This window comes from Calonectris borealis, chromosome 1, assembly GCF_964195595.1.
Source record: "Calonectris borealis chromosome 1, bCalBor7.hap1.2, whole genome shotgun sequence".
Lineage (NCBI taxonomy): Eukaryota > Metazoa > Chordata > Aves > Procellariiformes > Procellariidae > Calonectris > Calonectris borealis.
In genome coordinates, this window is record NC_134312.1 from 150,493,528 (window position 1) to 150,517,062 (window position 23,535).

Genomic DNA, 23,535 nt, shown 5'->3' on the forward strand with positions numbered 1-23,535 from the left:
GATTTTGAAATTCTTAGATCTACATTATGATGGAACTCACAAGTAGATGAGGACTTTTTTTTAACAGGCAGAATAACCAAGAAGTAGCAGGTTCTGTCAGCAGTGTGACCAGATGGTTCAAAGAGCACTTGGGCTTTCAGCATGAACTCGTTACAGTAATCTAACTGCAGCTTTGGCTAGTCCAACTACTCATGAAAGTTTAAGACCTGAAGACCACCAGATAAAATATATTACATGAGATGTATTACACTAGAAAATCAATCCTATTTAAAGCAAGAAGAGATTTTTTTCCCCACCCCCTCCAAGGTTCTTCACTGATCTGTTTTAGAACAAAAGCTAACCCATAACTTGAATAACATCAACAGGCTACTAAAAATTAGTGCAGAAGCAAGGAGTCTTGATAAATCCATAGAAATTCAAGTATAAACATTGGTTCCCTTGCTGGCTACGCTGTCCAGTATTTGGAGATGGCCTAAGCTTGAGATGGAGACTATGACCATGGAGACAGATGAAGAAGTTAAAAATGTTATATTTAACATGCCACTTTTAATAAGTTTTAAAACATTTTCCAGCTTCTACAGTAGCTTCTGCATCCTTTCATCCTACCATCCAACTTTTCTTAGATGAGGAAGTAGTCAGCTACTTCACCTCAACTTCACAGATTCTGGCCTTAATGACCATCTGTTTCCAAAAGGAGAATCAAAACCAGCTTCCAACTCAGCCTAGCCCAAACCCTGGGCTGTGAATCACCAGTGGTTCTCTCAGCAGGTCTGACTCAAGGTCACGTTGTACAGTTTTGCTCTCCCCACAGCAACGGTAATCAGCAATCAAGCAGCCTCCTTAAAAGCACAGTATCATCCAGAACAAACTTCTTCAGAAAAATACCAAATACTAAACAATGACCCCACCTGCATGACATTAATCTCAAGGCTTATGGCTCCTGGGATCTGTGGACATCTTGTGGCTCTTTCCACCACATTTGGAGGAAACAGTTTAGGAGCAGCTACAAAGGACCTCATCTCTCTTGAAAAACACAGTTGAATCTTCAGCTTCTAACATCTCAGGTTTGGCAAAATATAGCTAGCAACTTATCACAAAGTAGAAAATGGGCTCTTAAGACAAGTCAAGCTGTCAATATTAAGAGGCAACTTCCCTTCGAATAATTCTGCATTAGGTCTTTTTGGGTTTCATATATACAGACAACACAACAGGCAGAATCTGCAAGTTTTCAGGAAACTTAGTTCTAAATTCAGACCCTTAAATTTACAGATATCAGAGATGTCAAAGAAGCCTCTGTTTGATTTAGCTGTTTTGCCTAGATCCCACTGGTTGTAATAGAAGCTTATATTCTTGAATCACATTTAAGATGCAAATCTCACACCGAGTCTTACTTCTTATGTCTCCAGGTGTAAGTACCAGCAATTTTTTAACCTTTCCAGTGTAGGTGAGACTTCAGCTATAAGTCTCTCTATAGTCTTTCCCAGGCAAGACAACACTGTGAAAAGAGTTAACATTTTGATTTGTTAAAAGAGCAACAAAGTTTAGAAAAGTTCCAGCATCTAGCATGTCTGATCGTAAGCAGCATCTAACCAGTGAAAGGACATAACCAAACATACTGGAGAGAAATGGTTTTACTGTGACAGCTACCAACATCTCAGCAAGACATCTGGAATTCAGCAAACGGCCTGCTAAACATTGCTGTTTGGTCTAACTGCGTGCGAGCCTGCAATGATAGCAATATGAAATAGCAAAAATAGAATATATAAATCACAACTATATAACACAATCACAATTCTGTTATTGCTTATAACAGAAGCCTCACTGTGACAGCTCACTTAGTTTAAGGTTAACGGATCCAGTTGAAGAAAGTTCTCCTCCCTTCGTTGAACTACTTGAGTTTCAATAAAGCTACCACTTCCTTCCTTTTTGTCAATCTTCTTCAGTATTCAGAAGTATCAGCATAACCAAAAGGAACTTAGCAGGAAAGTATTCGTCTTAAAAGTTTCAGTATTTAAGAACTATGAAGTTAAGCATAAGATAGAACAGTATCTTTACAAGGTTATCCAAGAAGGATTATTGATGCAAGAAAAAGAGACCTTTAGTCCAATATAATAATTTCCCCTGCTAGCCTGTAACTGACAGATATTTTATAAGGAGTGAGACAATCTCACTTCATGTTTGGCCAGAAGTAGGCCCATGTCACACCAAGTTCTTGCAGGTACTGCTGTCACTCTGTTTCGCTGCTAAATCCATCTTTTCTCAGATAGGTATTAAGTTTCCCTTTGGCATTTTAAGACAGAAATTATTTCTGACTAACATTAGTGTGAAACACCTGCAGAGCCCATGGGGATGGGCGGAAGCGTTTGCATAGACTGCCATCATCTTTCCCATTTTTCCTCTGAGCATCAGTAAGTCTAAAATGAACAAGATTGTTTGAATGTATATTGGGGCATAAACAAATATTACTCAAACTGGGTGTGTTCACCAAGGCTGAAAATCGGGGAACCTGGATTCCATAAGGAGTTTTTCAGAGTCCCCAAAATACTATGAATAGCTTATGTATGCCTGGCCAGAAGAAAAGCACAGAAAACTTATCTTTGCTTTCTCTCCCCACCAGACTTCATGAACAGTTTGGAGTTGCAGCTTTTAGAGGAAGGGAACACCCTGGGATGCAGACTCAGCTCCAAAATTCATGCCTGGACAGCACATTTTCTTGTGAAGCATGTTTCTTTCTATAGAGGAGCTCCCACAATCCTGTTCATTAAAGTTCATTTGTCAGATGGACTGCTAGTTGGATGGAGGCTGCATAACTGATCTTAGCTCCTTCCACAAGGTGCTGGAGCTCCCCACAGGATACATTTCCCCCTCTTCACTACTTTTAAAAGATTCTTGGGCCACTACGAGCAAGATGGGGCCCCCAGATTAGACCCCACAGGGAATTACTGTCAGGCAGGGTGGAATAAAGTGATAGAAAAAAAGTTGAAGTGTCAGCCATAGTCAAGATGGCTGCAGAGCTATAGAAGTCTGGCCATCTAACCACACCTAGACAATGAAGACACTTTATAGCCAGTACAACCTCAACTAACTATTTTACCAAAGCTGGCTACACTGAAAAAACCGAAAAAAAGTCCATTGGAAATCCACAAGGAAGGGCTTTGTGGGAATGTTTTAGAATCATAGAATAGTTTGGATTGGAAGGGACCTTTAAAGGTCATCCAGTCCAATCCCCCTGCCATGGGCAGCGACATCTTCAACTAGATCAGGTTGCTCAGAGCCCCATCCAACCTGACCTTGAATGTTTCCAGGGATGGGGCATCTACCACCTCTCTGGGCAACCTGTTCCAGTGTTTCACCACCCTCATCGTAAAAGATTTCTTCCTTATTTCTTCCTTCTTCTTCTTTCTAGTCTGAATCTACCCTCTTTTAGTTTAAAACCACTACCCCTTGTCCTGTCACAACAGGCCCTGCTAAAAAGTCTGTCCCCTTCTTTCTTATAAGCCCCCTTTAAGTACTGATAGGCTGCAATAAGGTCTCCCCAAAGCCTTCTTTTCTCCAGGCTGAAAAACCCCAACTCTCTCAGCCTGTCCTCATAGGAGAGGCGTTCCATCCCCCTGATCATTTTCATGGCCCTCCTCTGGACCCAACAGATCGATGTCTGTCTTGTGCTGGATCCTTGTAAAGGATTCCTAACTATGTACAGCTTGTACTTCTACTTCAGATACACAACACAGCAGTGATTCAGTCTAGTGTTTGGAAGATTACAGGGAGGAGGAAGATTGCAAGTTGCTCACTAATGCCAAAAATTACAGGGTGATACAGAAAGTGTTTGCGGCCAAAACAAATTGCCACTAAATGCTGTTCAGGCCTTTTTTGTCATTCCCTAATCTTCACTCAGTGTACAGTACCCATTCAAGACCAGTGTCTCCCACTATGCTGGTGAGCAGGAGGCAAAATGGTGAAGTCCCTCATCAGCAGTAACATTCCCCAAAGCTTTACTTTCCTTGATGCATTTCCATAAACCCAAGGACAACTTTTTTCCTATACTGTACACACTTACAATATACAGAAAATTGTCTAACCTTAATCCTATTCCATAGACTCTAAAGTGACTTAAAGTGAATTTCAGCAGATAACAAGGAGAGTTATTTTATGCGGTCAGCATGGATTACACTAACTCTGGACAGCGCCCCATCACAGAATGAGGCATGGCTAGCAGAAATGACATTATCAGGTAAAATAAAGATAACAAGCAGCATTTTTTGAATGAAAGTGGAGTACCAAGGTCAATTTGTAAACAAGTGACTGCTGAAACAGCTAAATCGGGAAAGTTAGTACAGACTTCAAGAACAAATAATCTGTCTTCTGGAAAAGGCCTAAAAGAACAAGTGTTAAAACAAATTCAGTATCAGCATCCTCAAAAAAATTAGTGCAATTGTGTCAATAATATTTAAGTTGTAACTAATATTTAAATTGTAACTTTTTGTTAAAGGGTTTTTTTTTTTTCTTAAGGAAAAAAAAAAAAAAAAAAAAGAACCAGGCAATGTTCATGCTGTAAATTACAGCACAGGCTCAACAATAAAGCCTTGACCTTCATGGACATAAAGTAAAAAAATCTCCACACATACAACACTTGATTACAAGATTACAGCCTTAATGCTACTGTAAGTTAGCCTACCAAAAAAATCAGTTACATTAACTCTTCAGTTATAAAGTTGTTTCAATGTTACTCTGTTTTTACCCCCAGCAAAACCATTTTATCACAGTGAACTCACATCCGCATCAAAAAAACCCACTCAAGCAACTAAGTTTTTAAAACCAAGAACACTAACTCCTTATTTAAAGAAGACAAATTAATAAATTTTTTGTCACACAATTACCTGAAGAGTTCTTTTGCTTCAAGGAACTGAAGCTGTGCAAACTGTATAAAACCTGCTTGCTGCAGGATTCGTTTGTACATTACCTATGAAAGAGAAGTGGGGAAAAAAGGTTTATTATATTCATAAGAGTTATTCACATAGTGCTAGTCACTACTGCAATAACGTGCTAGTCACTACTGCAATAACTACCTGCCAAAACCACTGAACACATGATCTTCAACCAGACCTGTCAAGTTACAAAATAAAGCCTTGATCCTCTACATTTTAAATTGTATGTACCTGAATATACTGAATCTGCTGCCCAGACTCAGTTTCTTACACAAAAGTGTGTGAACACAACACTGTTGATGAGTACTTACTAAAAGCAAAGTCAACAAATAGCAAGTTCGAGTTTTCTTATTCAAATAATGACTTACAAATAGCAAGTTTGAGTTTTCTTATTCAAATAATGACTTATTCGACATCAGTCTGATTTGCCTCAAGTTTTTGCTCGTGGTATTTGCAAACGTAAAAGCCAATGGTCATCTTTGAAGTTCCCCATGATCCAGCAGGCACAAAAAAAGATTTAATCTCAAGGGTGGTCCCTCTTGACCACACACAGCCAGCTTTCTCCCCATCTCACGTCACTTCTGCAGCAACCTTGCTGGTGATTCTCATAGTCTCATCCCTAGCTGATGACCATATTTCTGACTTGCTACCAGTTTGGGGTTTTTTTGTGTGTCTGTTTTTTTTTTTTTTTTAAATAAAAACACTTCCAAAGCAGTTCAACCTATCCAATATGCAGTACATTACGCAATGTACATAAAAATATGGTTAAAAAGAGGACCACAAGTAAACCATACGAAAAGATATGTGTTATGAAGTTTTACTGTTAAGGTCATGCCTAGACAGAAAAATGTTTACAAGAAGTTCACTAGAAAAAGAACACAAAACTACTTTAAATGCTAGGTATTTATTTAATCTGAATGATCAATTAGTTACCTTGCGATTAAATGAAACCCTCGTGCCCGGAATATTTCCAACGGCAAAAGAGAATTACTGAAAGCAAGGAACCTAAACTGTCCTCTGCAAAGCAACCACCATTTGTGACAACACTGGTATTTTGCAAATACACCTAGCTACATCCACATGCCCTCAGTTTTCCCCTTCAACTTTCTCATGAATATACAGCTTTCTAATGTTTAACAGTGTACACGAATGCTGTTATTAATAACAGACTCCCATTTTCAATGAAAATACCCAGAGAAACTGCGATACATTAGCAAGGCAGGAATTGCTAGAGTGTCAGGCCTCAAGTACGGTAGACTGATACTCTAATTGGTGATTTTTCACCTTGATTAAAGATTATGGATTTACCAAGAGAAAAGCTTGGCTTAAGTCCATTTAGTCTGTGCATGCTTTACTAATGGATTATTTTAAGGAAATACTTAATCTTGATCATTAGCAAGCCATTAAAACCTATTGATTTGTAAGGTTGTGGGACTTTTCTTGCCTCCCTGGTGTGGGGGAGAGAAGGGGAAACAGAGGGAAATGCTATCTGGCACACCTTTTCAGACAAATGTTAACAATATAAAAATAAATGAACAATACTTCATGACATCTTTATATTAGTTAATGTTACTATGCTTTACATCCAAGTGTACTAATTCAAAATACAGTTAATTAAAGCTAAAAGGGAATTTAATTACAGTAATAAAATAAAACTACCTCAGGTGATTAATTCACAAAATATTCAAAATATTTTGGATTTACGACTGTGTTATTAGATCAATAAATGGTAATCTGTGAACTGATGAATACCCACCTGGTCACATTCTTAAGGATGCTGGTAAAGGATTTCAACCTGCAACTATCTGCATCTTGTGGCACCAGAAAAACTTCAAAATCTGGCCTCAGAATTTCCAGAGAGGGTTGAAATACAAACATTTCTCACCCTGCTTACTAGTATCAGTTGTTGTTTTTGGTTTGTTGTTGTTTTTTTTTTAAGTCTGTTTTCAGTCTTTGCAATGGAGTGACCACTAATATTTACATATTTAGAGAATTAGGATATTGGAATTAAGTTTTAATTGATCTAAGACACTGAAAATACTGCTTTAATTGTAGAGCTTAGTCTGTACAGCAATCTTTTCAACTAGAAGTTCAACTAGAAGTTGAAAAAAGCTCGTTGATAGTGTAAGTATAGGCCCAAAGAATCAGTTTTAAATTTGAACTGATTAAGTGGTATTCACTTTCATTTAAATGTTAACATATCTTCACTTGTCCCTTAAAGCCACGCAACAAAAAAACTGTAGAATGTCTACAGACAGTTGCTTTCTGTACTTTTTAAAGATGCAGTGATGGGATAGGGAGTAGTCAGGTTGATTTTTAGCTGACAAAATGAACACTAGACATTAAGATTCCTGTGGTAAAGATTATGGAAGCAACAGACTAGACTGTCTGTGGAAAATTCAATATTCTCTCTTTCTCACAGGTTTTTAAAAATGGGCTAGACCTATATGCCAACTGCATACAGTTAACATTTATTTATGATAGAAAAATCACCTTGAGTTCTTCCAGACTCGTTTGCCAGAACACTGCAATAGGCTTCTTTTAAAAAGGTACTAAGTTACACCCAGTCAAAATTCAACACATTGTTTATTCCCCTATCATTTTTGAAGAACCACCATAGGACTTGAAGTGCTTTAGGCAAATTCTATATTGTTGACTGAATTCACATTAAAAAACTAGCTACAAAAACATGAAATAAGATTTGCATTAATTCTTATCTGAAAAAGTGCTAGAGAAAAGAAAGATGACTGCTGAAACTGTGATAGCTATAGTGAAGCCTTAATTCTCTCAACTGCTAGAAAAATCCTTTCTAAAATGGTCAAGAATTACCAACTAGATTGCCAGAAAGATTTTTCCTGGAAAGTCACTTCGGCTTTTGGCCAGGTTTGGGTGCAGTTAATGGTTTTTTTTGGAACTAAAAAGAAATGAGAAGAAGGAAAAAAAAAAAAAGGAAAAAAGAGAGATACCTATGCAAGATGTGTGTCAATCTAACCAAGGTCTTCACTACCATCAACCATGATTTCTGCAAACTTCAGCTGTCCTGAAAAATTAATAAGTAGTATTCAGTCATTTCATGGTAGCATGGTAGAAAGGCCTTTGTATTCTACCAAAAATGATATCCAGCAAAGCCATTTCCTTGCAACACTTTTGCTTAGCATTTTTTACCTAGCAGTAATTCTTGATGCTCAAAGACAAAGGAATTTTCACCTAATATGGCAGAGATAAATTTGCAGTCTGCAGAGACCACGGGTTAAATAAGAAGTTAGAGCTACTAATGCATGACCTGCTTCTTTCCAGTAACTAAATATTGGCTGTACAAATAATTCTGAGAGTACAGTACTTTACTATTTCAATCCCACTATCAATCTGCATTACCAGCACATATATATATATTTTTTTTTATGCTGATATAATATTGCTCATATAAAGAGAGAGAATGCACCTGTGTATGCATGCAATGACAATGCAGTATTGAACTGTAGGAAAAAAACCACGTTGTCAAGAACTGTCCTACAATGCCACGACTGAGTTCAAGTCACAGGTAAGATGGCAACAGGCATTGCAAACTGCAGAAATTAAAGCAGCATGTGGAAGACGGGGCACTATACTACATGTACCAGACAACTACTATCACTCTTCTACATGGATAAATTATAGTGGTTGGATCAAGTGCCTTAATGCCAAACCTACGCATCCCTTCCCACTGCTCGTATAAAATGGCAAAATAAGGCCTTGAAAGTGTCAGCTACTCAGGAATCAGTAAAGCTTGCAAAACAGATATCCAAAGATACTTATTAGAAGATACCTATTATCTATCTATCTAATACCTATTATCTGAAGATATCTCTTAGACAGGAGTTAGAAAGGAGCGACTACGTGATCATTAAAGTATGCCAAAGAAATGTTGCAAAAGACATATGTAAGGCATGTAATTTGGTTGAACTCCATCAGATTTATATTATGCGAGACTACAGTACAAGAAAGTCTGATGTGCTTGTAACAAACCTGTAATGACAGCATTAAGTATCAGAGGCACATTAGAAAGCAAGCTCAACATGTTACATTTCCAACTACAGAGAAGCTCTGAAAAATTGGACTAATGTCTCAACAACCAAGCCAAGATGAGTCATTTTAATACGAGTCAGTGGGAGACTCCATCAATGTAAGCTGGTTAATATCAGTTTGCAAATACAGAACTAGAACAGGCTATTTTGCTTGCAAGTAATATGTTTTCTGTTTTTCAGCTGTAACATTGACTCAAAGTAACTGAACACCCTTAAAAGCATGTTAAGTTAGAAAGAACTTACAATATTCTTGGAAACAGCAATTTCAGGGAGACAGACATTGTGCTCATAAGACACGTGTGAACAGAAAGTAACTTATTCTAAAGACAGAAAAATCCTAAATGCAAGAAAACTTAGGAGGAATGAGATTCTACATCACATTTTACATAATGAATTGCAGTTCATCCTGTGGCAAAACACAGAAAGACATCTCCAACACTAAATCTACATAAACTAGAAAGAAATAATTGGAGAATTAGAGGTCATCATACATAGAAGACATCATTGATTAGATCATACATCCTGTCCTCAACAACAGGATTTTAGTTTGCTGCTTTAAACAGATTGCAAAGGAAAAATTGGAAGTGAAAATGAAAAGCAAAACATGCTGGAAACTGAACTCTGTGGTTGCCTAAATACTTTTCAGCTTCAAATACTTCCAGATAGTTGTACCTTAGCAAAAGGATGGAAACACTTTTCTGGCCAAGCTTTTTATTTCCAGCAGCCTCCCAGATGTTCATTCAACAGAGGAATTAAGGATCAAAATGAAAGCTGATACAATTTTCATTTAATTGACCAAAATTTAAATGACAAGGAATTAGAAACTTCTTGAAATTAAAAAAAAAAAAAAAAAATCCTGAGAGACCGAATCATTTTGGACCACTGCAATTCTGTAATTTCCAGTCATGTTTCCAAACTTTACATTTTCCTAAACAAACTGAAAGTAATGCAACAGATAATATTATAATGGCAACAAAGTTCTCCAAAGTATATTAAAAAAACCAACCAGATTTTCAGCAGGTTACAGATCAAATTTTGCTTTTATAAAAGGAAAGAAACCAAGTCAAATATTCATTCACCTACAGGGTGAGTAGAGATTTCATGCTACTTTTTCCAAGTTTCAGTCCCTAAATGACAAATAGGAACAAATACAGTAGAATATGCATTGTAATATAAACCAGAGGTAGAAGGAAATGAATACAAATCTCTAATCAACACTCTAATCAAAGAGTTACTAAGATACTTTGCCACACAAAAATCTTAAATATTCAGTTACACACCAGTACAAGTACTACTTGTATGAGTTTGGAAGTAGGACATATTTGCTTTAGATTTCCCATCACTTAACTTCGAAGCTACTGGGGAGTTTAGGATATGGTGAGAATCTCCAATAAAAAAGTAAAACCTAGAAATTCTGATTTGAAATAAAGTTTACTTTTTTAAACAGCAATAGCAAATAATAACTTAACCTAGTACTAAGGAAGCATCACAGTGGATTTTCTATCACTAATTTTTGGGTTTGTTTTGTTTTCAGCTTTTTCAGGTTACACACTTGAAAAAAACCAACACCAAACAGAACAGCAGCATTCAATCCTGCCAACATCACAGCCCTTACAAGCACAAGCCAATTCAGCAGCACGTCTATTTCCTCAGGCTGAAACCATAAAAGGTATTAGAATTCTCTTCAATGTAAATTCCTCCCCAACCCTCTCCAGTCACTTGACCATTGGTATACATGGCCCCACCATGAAATTTATATTTTCATGAAAATTAAAGGAAGGACAGACCTGAAATTTCTCTTTTGGAATATTCCTTCGAGCTCCTTTTGCTAGAACAAGGGCTTCTTCCACTCTGTGGCTAGCTAGAAGATCCTGAATCTGTTTTTCCAAAGGTAGCGGCACCAAGATATACACACCCTTATTAGTAGCAACAATCACCTTTCCTGGACAGAGCAAACAGACATATTCAGTTTACATTCTCTACAGAAAAAACACATTTCAGAAATAAGCTTTAAGATTGACTATTTGAGATACAAGAACCTAAACAGTGTTAAAGTTCCAAAATTCATCTTTGTTGTTACCATATTTACTAAATAGTATTGTTTACCTGTAAGTTGCACCTCAGAAATACAAAGATAACGGTAGATTTATTTATTCACAGCAGATTTTGTTTCACTCTGAGTAAATGAAACTGGCTATAATCTCTAACAACGAACTAAGCTGTAAAGGCCACCACTGAAACTATTGCCCAGATTCCAGAGAATAGGGACTTTTAACTGCCAGATATTTCCATAGGCTTACATTAGAAAATTGTAAGCTGTACATCAAAGGTAGCAAGTCACATATGGTTCATAGTGCTAGAGTGTTTAGCTCTCCTGGAAAAAAATAGCAACGCAATGTATTCCACACTTAGGAGTTCTTAATTGAAGAATAGATCAAAATAAATTTTTGTATTTTTTGTTTAACAATTCTTCATGAAATATCCCTTTTTAAGCCTCTTACACAGCTATTTTAGAAAGCAATACAAAAGAACAATTTTTAAGATGCTAGAAATTTGCAGGATAGCCAATGGACAAATACCTGTAGCTCACAATTATTGACTCGTAGCATTACATAATTATTTCTTTCAAAGGAGCAATATTAAAGTTACAAGAAAAAGCTCTAACCCCACAGACTCCTACCCAACAATTAACTTGACAATTAAAGCACATTTAATAAGCACACATTTTGTTTGAAGCATGGAATTTTGGACGACTAAAGTTTTCTTATCATAGTCTGCAGGAATCTAATCAGGAAAGCATTTGCAATAAAAGTTTCAACAGTTAACGTGCTTGCTAGATATTGTTTAAAAAACAAACTGAAGCGACTGTGCCCACAGCAGAGGTTGTTCCAGAATTAATACCTTCAAAGTCCTGTAGAATGTGACCTTCTTTAAAAGGCAGTGTTTGCTTTTGCTGCTGGTCCAGCATGCTGTGCACTGTAATGAACTCATCATCGAGAGCAACCACGTAAGGAAAGCACAATGCTGCTCCAATCACATTCTCTGACCAGTGCACAGGGGCACGCTGTGAAATGCCGTCTACAGTTGCAAACATGCCTACAAAAAGGGAAAAACAAAGCCTGAGGCTCATGCTAGTTGAAGACTGTTGTTTTCCCAATACGAAGCGTGGGTACCAAGGTACAGAAACAAAAAGTCTCAGAAGAACAGATGCAGTATCAGGTGGCGTGACGACAGTGCATCACACCTCCCTGGACCTTACACACCTCTTGGTTAGTTCAGTTCAAATTTTTTTTTCCTTTCTCTTTCACCACAGAAACAGATAACACCAAAAACTGAAGAGAGCGCAATACTGAAACAAACTAGCAATTATTCAAGGAAGTTTCAGATATTTTTAATAAGAATTATGACATGTAGTTTGAATTAATTTCAAAACACTACTATTTAGCGAGACCTAGCATTCAAACAATACTGCCTTAGTAGGAGCCGCAGACCTGGACTACCTGACCTATCCGGCAATACAGGCATATTTGTTCCTTGTAGTGTCAAATGTCTAAAGAGGATTTTAGTTGACAGACAATCATTTACTTGTACTTCTTCACTTTTGCTACAGCAAAATTTTCACAGAATGAGGGTCCGGCTCCTTGGGACGAGTCACTTCCTGTGAGGCATCTGCGTTTTCAATCATTTGAAAAAGATGCAGAGGCTGCGTATGAAGCATATTTTCCCAAAAGCCAAGCACAGAGTAAAGACTTTTTTAATATCCCAATGATACCTTCTATGCTGTCTTCAAAATAACCATATTAAATCTTCAATTTGTGTTTTTCTTTGCCACTATTTTCCTCCTGTCTATTCTGTCCTTCTTCCTTCTCCTAGCTTAACAGTAGTCTGACTTACTTTTGGACTACACGCCACTGGTTCTATTTATGCTACTTGGTATTCCCCAATTCTTCCTAAGATATTAATTGAAGAAAAACTCCAGTCAAACTTTTCAGACCTAGTTCAGTAACCCTTTGCCAGCTGAGCCATACTGAAGCACTATGTAAACTTCTGTTCTAAACATGAACGCACACCCCTTAAAACCAGTATTCTCATGCCATTAAAAAGACGCGCCCATGAAAATTGTTCTTTGGCAGGAATGAGCCACTTGACAACTGCTAGAATAAGTTTGAGCTCTAAAGGACAGAGGAGATTAAAAGATTATGTTATTCAATTTACAAAACCTCTTCTAAACAGAGGATAATGAGGTATGGGTAGCTGGGTTGGAGGACCATCCTGGGGGGGGGGGGCGGGGGTGGTGGTGAAAAAGGGAGAACATAAGGTTGTAGATTTTTACAAAACTGGTGTAGAGACTAAGCTTCTGGATCCTTTATAGCAGCTTTGAAATGATCAGCCCTCTCCCTTGATGCTATTTGCTTTTTCACTATAATGATCAGTTTTTCAATCAGAGCGCCTTACAGAAAATACTTTTTTTTGCCATAATATATAATTCCCGATTTCCTCTATAAATCTTGATATTCTTATGGACCAGAAGTGGAATTTTATGCCAGGCAGACTGCACTATCCATTTTTAATGCCTTCTAGTTGTTACTTTGTGCTATAATCCCATTTCAAAAAGTGGGAGAAAACTTGAGTTAAATACATACTAATCAGTAGTAAACTCAGGGCTAATTATATCTGAAATATTAATTCTTAGAATTTTCTATTTCTCTGACATTCTCAAAAAAATATTACAAAAACCTGATTTTAAAAACTTTTTTTTTTAATATGACTTAAAGCTCTTTTTTAGGCAATTTTAAAAAATCCTCTATGGAAGTGAAAGGGTATGCAGAGCAATGCACAGTACTTTTCCAAGTCAATGTCCCTCTACATCCCTCTGCCCTCAATGGCTAGGACTTCTGTGGTAGAATGATGCATTTTCTGTCTTCATCCAGCTCTCACATAAGGATAACAACAAACATGACAACTACAATCAGAAACCATGACCTTTTTGTAGTACAGGAATGCGTTTGATGAAACTGAGATGAAGCCAGTATTAAAAATGCATACGTTATCCAAAGGTTACAAGAGTTACCCAAAACAGCTACGCTGTTTTCAGCACCAAGAGATCTAGAAATTTATAGAATCATAGAATAATTTAAGTCAGAAAGGGTTTCTGAAGCACATCCAGTCCAGCCCCTCCACACTCAAAGCAGGACCAACTTAGATCAGGTTACTCAGGACTTCGTGCAATAGAGTGTAGATTTTGTTTGTTTGTTTTTAAAAAGAAGCTTCTCAATGAAAATATCTGTAAAAATTGAAAAAAAATCTTCTTTCTTCTTATTATTATTACTTGTTTAAAAAGGAGTATGAAAACTTTCAGTTATCATGAAAGTTGACAGCATGAGGAACACTACGAGTGGGTGAAAACAAGAAGGGAACATGCTGGTTACTGCTGACTACCCTGCTTTATGCAGTGTCATCAGCTACGAGAAAAAGGCACTGCATAACCTCCTATGAGTCATTCTGCTTAGTACCTGTGTGCTTTTTATCAGCCTATAAGGCTCAGTTCTCCAACTCCATTTGTAGTCTACTCAATCACTATACAACTGTTCAAACCATGCACCACTGAGAAGAGTTTATTCTGGAAAAGCAAAAGGAATAAACTAAAATTAGGTATTTAAAATTTGATTTTTTTACTCATTAAAGTAATGGAATAGTTGAAGCAGGAAGAGACCTCTGGAGATTCTCCAGTCCAACTTCCCTGCGCAAAGTAGGGTCAACTAGAACAAGTTGCTCAAGACCTTGCCCAGTCAGGTTTTGAGTATCTTCAAGAACAGACTCCACAGCCTCTCCAAGACCTGTTTCCTAGTTTGATCACCATCACAAGGAGGAATTTGTTTTCTTATGTTCACGTACAATTTCCTGTGTTTCAGTTTATTCCGACTGCCTCTCATCCTTTCACTGGATACAATACCACTGAGCAGTCTGGCTCTGTCTTCTTTACCCTCCCCATATATGTTGATGAGATCTCTGCAAGCATTTTCTTCTTCAGAATTAACAGTCCCAGCATTCTCAGCCTCTCCACATATGGGGTGCACTTAGTTGTCTTTCTGGTCCTTCAGTGTATTTACTCCAGTATGTCCATGCCATTCTGGGGAGCCCAGAACTGGACCCAGTGCTCCAAACGTGGTCTCACTAGGACCGAGGGGAAAAAATGCCTCTGTCAACCTGCTCGCATCACTTTTCCCAACAGAATCATTTAGGTTGGAAAAAACCCTTAAGATCATCGAGTCCAACCATTAACTTAACACTACCAAGTCCACCACTAAACGCGACGCAGTAGGCTGTTGGACTTCTCTGCCACAAGGGCACGTTGTTGGCTCATGGTCACTTTGCCCACCACAGCCCCCACATCCCTCTCTGCAAAGCTGCTTTCCAGTCAGTCAGGCCCCAGCCTGTACTGGTGCATGGGGCTGTCCCTCCCTAGGTGCAGGTCTTGACATTTCCCTTTGCTGAACGTCACGAGGTTCCTGTCAGCTCATTTCTCCAGCCTGCCAAGGTCCCTCTGAATGGCAACACAATCCCCTGTCAGTCACTCCTCCCACTTTTGTATCATCTGCAAACTTGCTGAAGGTACACTCTGCCCCACCATCCATGTTGTTAATGAAGATGTCAGTATTGACCTCACTATCGGCCCCCTGGGGTACACGACCAATGACTGGCCTCCAGTTGGACTTTATGCTGCTGACTACAAAACTTTGAGCCAGGCTTTCAATTCACCTCACTGTTTCTCTAGTTCATTCTTCATCTGTTTGTCTGTAAGGATGTTATGGGAAGTAGTGTCAAGCCTTGTTGAAGTTCACAATATCACTGCTCTCCCCTCATCCACCAAGCTAGGCATCTAACCACAGAAGACTATCACGCTGGTCAGGCAATTTCTCTTCTGTAAATCCATGTTGATTACTCCAAATTACATTCTTGTCCTTCGTATATCTTGAGCTGCTTGTTCATTAATGCAGGCTTCCTGCCACCTTTGCTCGTTTTCCTGCACATTGCGATGGACCACTCTTGAACTTGGAAGAGGCAGTCCTTCTCTCCAGGACCATATCCCATGGGATTCTTTCAGGCAGGATCCTGAACAAACCAAAGTCTGCTATCCTGCTGTCCAGGCTTGTGGTCTTTTTGCCTTGTTACCTTCTCTCAGGATCTTGAACTTCACCATCTCATGGACACTGCGGCAAGGCTGCTCCCCTGACATTCACACCCCTAACCAGGTTAAACAGAGCACATCCCTTCATCAGCTCCTCAGTCACCTGCGTCAAGAAGTTAACACCAATGCACTCTAGAAATCTCCTGGACTGCTTGTGCCCTGCTGTGCTACCCCTCTAGCAGGTACTAGAGTGGTTCAAGTGCCGCCTAAGAACTAGAGCCTGCAAATGTAGGTTTCTCCCTGTTATCTGAAGAAGGCCTTACCTATGTCTTCCTCCTGATAAACGTGCAGCAGACAGTCACCACAATGTCACCCATGTTAGTCTGCCCTCTAACCGTAACCCATAAACTCTCAGCTGCTTCCTCCTTTGTCCCAAGGCACAACACCACACCTTCCTGCTGCTCTCATGTAATGGGTAACCCTCACCTCAGCTGTTAACACATAGCTGAGCTGATTTCCCAGAAAAAGTGAAAGCTTTCACCATTATGTTGTTTTGTACACACTTCTTTGCATGCATATGCCTGAAGCAGGGCCTCTTCAGCCCTGTTTATTGATAATGAAGTCTCTCATCCTGCACCCTTTTTTGCCAACTCAGCCTACAACCACCATTCCTAGTTTAAATTCTCCTCACCAGGTTGGTCAGCCTGTTCACAAAACACTTTTGCCTCACTTGGCCTGGTGGATCCCATCTCCTCCTTAAATAGGGATCCATAGTCATAAAAGCCAAATCCCTCGTCATCACAAGCTGTGCAACCAGTTAGTGACCCGCACGATCCACCCACTCCTCCTCAAGTTGTTCTCCCTCACCAGCAGGATTGATGAGAAAACCTCCATCTCCAATATAAGGGAGTCTCCCACTGCTATCACTCGCTAACTCCTCCTGGTGCTACTGCACCAGGCTCAGATGATTTGTTGGACAGAGCTTCCTGCTTCTCATCTGCTACCAGAGCACTGAACATATTCTATAGATGCAGATCTGCAGGCAGAGAAGGAGAGTTCTTCCTTTTACGAGAAGTCACAAGTTTCCAGGCTTTGCCATCACAGAACAAGCAGAGACTCAACCTGCCCTTCCCTCAGTACAGCTGGGGGTTCAGGCTCAAACCTGGGTCCTGGAGAAGATTCAATTTCTTTTTTGTCATCTCTGATGCCGTGCACTCTGCTGACCTCCTCCTGCATCTCCTTTACTTGGCAACACAAATCCTCAACCAAGCACACGCCTCCTGCAGGCAAGGACAAAATTTCCCCCTGCCCCAGTCTCAGCAAGAGGCACCAGGCGCTTCCTTCAGCTCAAGACCTGAAGAGCCGCACCCTCCCTTGGGAGCTCGATCTGAATCGAGGCTTCTGATGTTTTGGGGTACTTGCTCCAGCTGGTGCTAGGAAGTGCGCCCTGTGCCAATACGCAAGGAGTGTTTGCTGAAATTTTGAAAACTTAAAGCCTCTGTATGGCAGGACATCTGATTAGAAACATGCAACAAGAGCTTCATGAAATGAAAAACTGAGTTTTGGTAAGCATAGTTTCATACATAATCAGAAAGAATTGATTTTCAATTCTGAACGAAGTAGTTACTGGACAGAATGAAGATGCGCCAAAAATGAAGTTCCTCCTCCCTTTGAAAGAATGAGCTATACACTAACTACAAGCAGAGCCAACAAAGTACCGAATGGCTAAGTCTATGGATCAACTATGAACAATTCTAACAATCAATTTTAAACGCAAAATGTCCAGGTAAGGAAAAAGGTTACATACCCAAGAAACTCAAAGATGTTTTACTTTATGATTACCATTTTAAGCAGTTGCTTTCTGCCATTCTAAATTCCAGTCTTAACTCAAAAGCGAATTAATCTAGATAAATGTCACTTCAAACACTATAAAGCCAAATATATTAATGCAGCATACATCCACCTCAGTAAAAGAGGCTGAATTTGGCATAGATGCTCTACCAAGTGCCAAACGAACATGTCTTAACCAATAAGACATATAAAAGCAAACTAAAATTAGAATTGAAGACTTGCATCAAGCCTTTTCAAGTCCATTCACTTTACAGCAGAGGCCTACCTCAAATGCCAAGATATACAATACTTATATATAAAGGTGCTCAACCATCTTCACAACTTCAAAGAGACAGTTAAAGACACTAAGAATTTTACCAAGGAAGAACAGCAAGATGGATAATACTAATCAAAACAACAGTGGGAAGGGAATAGAGGACAGATGATTAAGAAAAAAAACAAAACAAAAACACAAGCTGAATTAGGCAAGGAAAAACTATACAATCCATAGCAAGCAGTCTTTGTAAGGTTTCTGAGCCAGTACAACGTAGACTTTGCCTGTATTATGGGAAAAAGGGAAGTTTATAGCACGTTTAGAGCTGCAGAAGTGCATTTGTTTAAAATATCACATATCTGATATTTTAACCCCAGGACAATCTATTTACACAAGGATGTTGGATTTTATGAGTAAAGGTCTTATTGTATAGCTCTCTTCCAGGATACCAGATAAAAGCAAAAGTAGGACTAAATAAAATTCTGCTTTATGACTAAATGCAATTATTCTTTTGAAAGTGTGGCTATTCTGCATTTTAAAAAAGAAATGAACCAGTTGAACAGAATCTGGTTTGACATTCCTAAAAAGATAAAGATTAAAGTAAGAACGAGATCTCCTTAGAAACATGTCAAAAGGGAATACTTTCAGACAAGTCAATGCACAAATTTTAACTTTCATAGCACTACTAAAACGGTTAATGTCCACAAATACACGTCCACATTTCAAGAAACTAACAGTTTTAGAAAGAAGTGGGCAACCAAGATGACTTAGAAAAGCCCTACGTCTGAAAAAACAAATTCATCTTGGAACATGTTTAATTTGCATGAACTAATATTCTGATGAGTCTCTACTTCTTTCAAGAAAAACTGGTGAGTTGATGTACATGTCACATTCTGGTCACAAGACAAAACTTCCATATAAACAACTGATTGTACTCTTGCTTTTCTTCGGAATTTATATTAAAACACCAAAACCCATGCAGATCCCTGAATTAAAGACCTAAATAGTTGTGATCTTTATGTCATGCTATTCCTAATGTGTCAGGGAAGATATATAAACTGCATCTCCTAAATGGAGAGTCATATGGCAAACAGCATGAAAGCATTCTGCCTGTGGTCTGACAGCTCTGGGATATTGCAGCTTTTCCAAAAAAAGCTCAAGATTACTGACCTCACAGCACATTGTTGATTTAGACAGATTACAGCAGCAGTAGTCCATACAATCATCTGTCTATTAGACAAGAGCATTATTTCACATGATCTAATTTTGGTTTTGCAATACTTAAGCTATCACTTTCTGTAATACAGAGCTGAAAAACACTATTAAAAAAACTAAGCAAATGGGAGCATAAAAACTGCGTCGTATCTGACAACATCTACAGTTAGGACAGAGTTTACTTCTACAGGAGTTAGGATATAGTTTACTTCCACTAACATTTCTCACTAGCACGGGAGTACAACATACCTATTTGTGAATCTGTTACAATCTATAAAACGGACTTTGTATGAATTCCTCTGAATAGCAACTGAGGAAAAAATTAACTCGTCTACACTAATTTAACAATTTTATAGCAACATGGGGCTCCTCAAACCCAGTCCAGCTAGTCACTAGAGAGAGGCTATCAACCTCTGAAGTTTCACTTGGTACCAACCCATTTTTTTACTCTGGGCTGCAAGATACTACTACTGTTAGCTGTCTATACAGAAATGAAGCTTTCTACAGACACAATTAAAATACAAAGAATCAGATTTTTGTGCATTGAAAAAGCAGGAGAGTTATAATAATACTTAAAATACCAAAATACCAAAAATTTACCATCTACCTTTTTATCTCAACATTCCAGTACTGTCCTGTGAAGAAAATTATCATTATTGTGCACAACAGTTAATTAGTCAAGCTTTGCTTCCCAAATTGACAGAAATTAAGAGAGAGAAGTTAAAAAAATTGCAAAAAAATTACAATCCTTAGTCTCACCTAGGCCTCCGGGGCCAGCCAACAGAAACTCTTGTCTGCCTATCCTTTTCACAATTGGCCGTTTCTCATCGCTGCAATAAGGAAATAGATCCTGGGAGATGCCAGTATTATAATTCAAAATGATATACTGTGTAGTAAGTGCAAGACATAAGTAATAACCATCTACAGCCACAGCACAGGGTTGCTCTGGAGTAAACACTTCCTTCACTATCTGGACTCTGTCTTCAAACACCATGAACATTTGAATGGTCCGCCGCTTGACCGAGATAATGCAGACTTCGACACAAAAAGGATCCCCACTCACAGGGTTTTCATTTAATGCGAATGCCACAGCTCCTTTGATTCTAGCACCAGTGGGGACAGGTTCCAAGTTCATCATGTTAACTAGTGTTATTGTGTTGTCGCAAAGCACAAGCAGCCTGGTGAGGGCAGAGGCTGCTTTCAACTCACTCACAGGCTTCTTCAAGCCCAGGTATTTATGGAGTTGCTTGGTGGCAGCAAAAGTTATTCTTCCAGCTGTTGAGACCTTTTCATCCAACAGAAAGTGATAGATAAAGCAGTCATTGGTTCCAATATAGAGGTTCTTTCCGCAACATTCAATGCATTCGATGTTGATGTAATTTTTGTCTCCCATTAACATCTCCCGCTCAACAGCAGAAACGAGCTTGAAAGCTTTAACACTCATTGTGTCTTCTGGGTGATCTGATTAAAGAGAAAAAAACCCACTATTTACCTCCACACACATAATCAAGTATCAGAGGTAGCAACTTAACATTCACCAATACAAAAACTTCATTTTTGCATTTTTAATGGTCTATAATCTATTTCCAACCTGATTACACAAGCCAGAATGAGCACATTAATAACCACAGAAATGAATCGAACTGTATGCTTCCATTTCAAGTATATTCCGAAGCAGATTCAAAACAGCACTCGGCTATTTTGAAGTGATGCTTTCTCCCCAAGTAACCAGCATATTACTGGCTCTCTCGGATACTTTGGCACTACAAGTGGTTTCTGCCAGTACTTAGTGATTTATACACCTGTCATGTACAGGTTTATATCACTTGCACATGAAAAGATACAAGCAGGATTCTATGACTTTGCAATCCAGTGTCAAAGGACAGATGCAATTTATTGCTGACCTTGTTTAATCCCCTTTTAATTTGTTATGACTGGTCTATAATGACTACTTAGCCAACACAGGGGAAGACACAGCACTGAACATCCTGAATGGATTTAAGAAAGAACATACACAATTACTTCCAGTCCACATGTACAATGGGAGATATAAAACATCAAATGAAATTTCTGTGGACCAACAGAGAGACCAACATCAACAAGATGCTCTTGTGAACAACCCTGAAACTAAACATAGTCAAAATGAATTTAGTTTCAAATTATTACATCTAAAAACCCCATTTGCTTTTGCAAGAGAACACTGAAAACCATGGAAAAAATCTCCAAAACTGAGTGAGAAAAGGTAAGGTACAGAAGTAACCACTAAATAAAATTAGATCAAACTAGGAATATAGCCAGAAGCAAATCATGTTAGAAGGAGACAGTAGTGATCTTTTTTTGCCAATAACTTCCTATTTTTCTTCAGAAGTTAAAAAAAAATTAGTTTGGGCTTCCATGACATTTTCAAATTGCATCCTCACCTGGGGTCTAAATTAGTGTTCTGACCTTCAACAAAAAAACCCAAACCCAGGAAGTACTAGAGAAATAGCCTAGGGTAAAATGATAACGCAAGTCTCTGGCAACACAGTCATGTCATCCTCCAAAGTTATCAAAAGAAACACAGCACATTAAGTTAAGGAGGGCTGCCAAAAAAACCCCAACCATTTTTAAGAGCCTGTGTATAGCCTGAAGTGATAAACTATCGTCTGGAGAGGAGAGGTTAGGCAGCTTTGTACCTGAAGCTGTCAACAACTTAACGTTCCTGTAGCCCAAGGTAAAAATGTTAATGTATGCCATTGGGAGAACTACAGAATTTTGCTTTTGACCAAGATGTATTAAAAACCTCCAAAAAATTACTAAACGAAAGTAGATGAAAAGTAAAAGTATAAAAGAAATCAAAATAGATACGCAATCCCCGATAGAAAGAACAAAAAGTCTGGTAGCAAAGAAATTAAAACGTTCATGCTATTTTTCTAGCATGAGAAGAAAGCTTTTAAGAACAACCAATGTCAACACACATAATCTGCGTGTGATTTTTTTTTTCTTTTACATTTATTTTGTTCTCATTTATAAGAGTTTAGGGGTCCATGTGCACTGCAAAGAAACAGGTTCTGCAGAACGTGCTGTTCCTTTAAAGTGCAAAAGGCCACCCCAGAGTTACGAATGGAAGTCAGTATGCCACTTTTTAGATGTTCAAAACTCCGGAAAACAAGATAATGAGGATGTTTGCTGTCAAGAAATAATCAATAGGTAAGCAAATTATCAGTCTACTAGATTTTATTTTCTTAAGTGCACTAATAACTCTGCGTGCACTCATTTCCGGTAAAATATGGAAAACAAAAGTCGGGGACAGCTGCTAAGTAATACCTTGCTTTGCATTTACATTTTGTTTGCTGCTGCCCTGCAAACCAGCACCCTACCTACCTTACCTCCGCACTGCTCGCTCACGTAGACATACTCCTACACCCTGTGCAATTAACTGCGTGCAAGCCCTAATTAACCTTCCGATACGATTCCACAGACCCGAGGTGCCGGCCCGCTCTAGCGCCAGGGCTAGAGGGAGGGGATGCGCTTCACCTGCACGGCGGAGCGCCCGCGCCCTGCCCGGCCCGCCGGCAGGAGCGGCGCCGTTCGCTTCGCCCCTCTCCCCTCACACGCTCGCAACCGGACCGGCCGGCGCGAATCAGGCCCGGCAGCGACCGGCCCCGCGGCCCCCGCGCTTCCCCCGCCCCCGGTTGCGCCCGCCTCCGCCCTGGCAGGCGACGGAGCCTCTCCTCCCGCTCGCCCTTCCCCAGCACCTGACAGCCGCCACACCGGAAGCCGGGCCCGCCGCTTCGAGGCCGTGCAGTGCCGTGCGGTGCGGTGCCGGCGGCCGGGGCCGGGCCGGGCGCCGCCTCAGGCCGCGCTGTCAGCGCCCAGGCCTCGCGGCGCGCGGGGGTCCGCCGGCGCGCGGGGGTACGCGCCGCTTCCGGTGTGGCACAGGCCCCGCCCTGCGCCAGCGTCACCGCTTCCCGGAGGGGAGGGGTGACGAAAGGAAAGGGGCCGCCTCACCTAGAGGGGCCGGGACCCTTCCGGTCACGTGAGGGAGGGGCATCCGCCGTCCCGGCGCCAACGGCTAGGGGTGGAGCCTCAACGAACCCCGCCCATCGGGGGCGCGGC

At 39.6% G+C, this 23,535-nt stretch overlaps 1 protein-coding gene across 2 annotated transcripts in view; it reads right to left on the reverse strand.

Moving 5' to 3' along the window:
- The window catches only part of TGFBRAP1 (transforming growth factor beta receptor associated protein 1), a 38,869-nt gene extending 15,454 nt beyond the window's left edge, over positions 1–23,415 (reverse strand). The window contains exons 1-5 of one of the 2 annotated variants that reach the window (XM_075136134.1): positions 23,175–23,415; positions 20,197–20,898; positions 11,891–12,085; positions 10,777–10,931; positions 4,878–4,960 (exon numbers count right to left, since the gene is read on the reverse strand). In XM_075136134.1, coding sequence (XP_074992235.1) covers positions 4,878–4,960; positions 10,777–10,931; positions 11,891–12,085; positions 20,197–20,881 — 1,118 coding nt within the window. In that variant the 5' untranslated portion in view covers positions 20,882–20,898; positions 23,175–23,415. Of the gene's footprint in view, positions 1–4,877; positions 4,961–10,776; positions 10,932–11,890; positions 12,086–20,196; positions 20,899–22,800; positions 23,056–23,174 lie in introns of those variants that run through there. The other variant, XM_075136142.1, reaches the window with a different exon arrangement.
- Between the last annotated feature and the right edge of the window lie 120 nt (positions 23,416–23,535).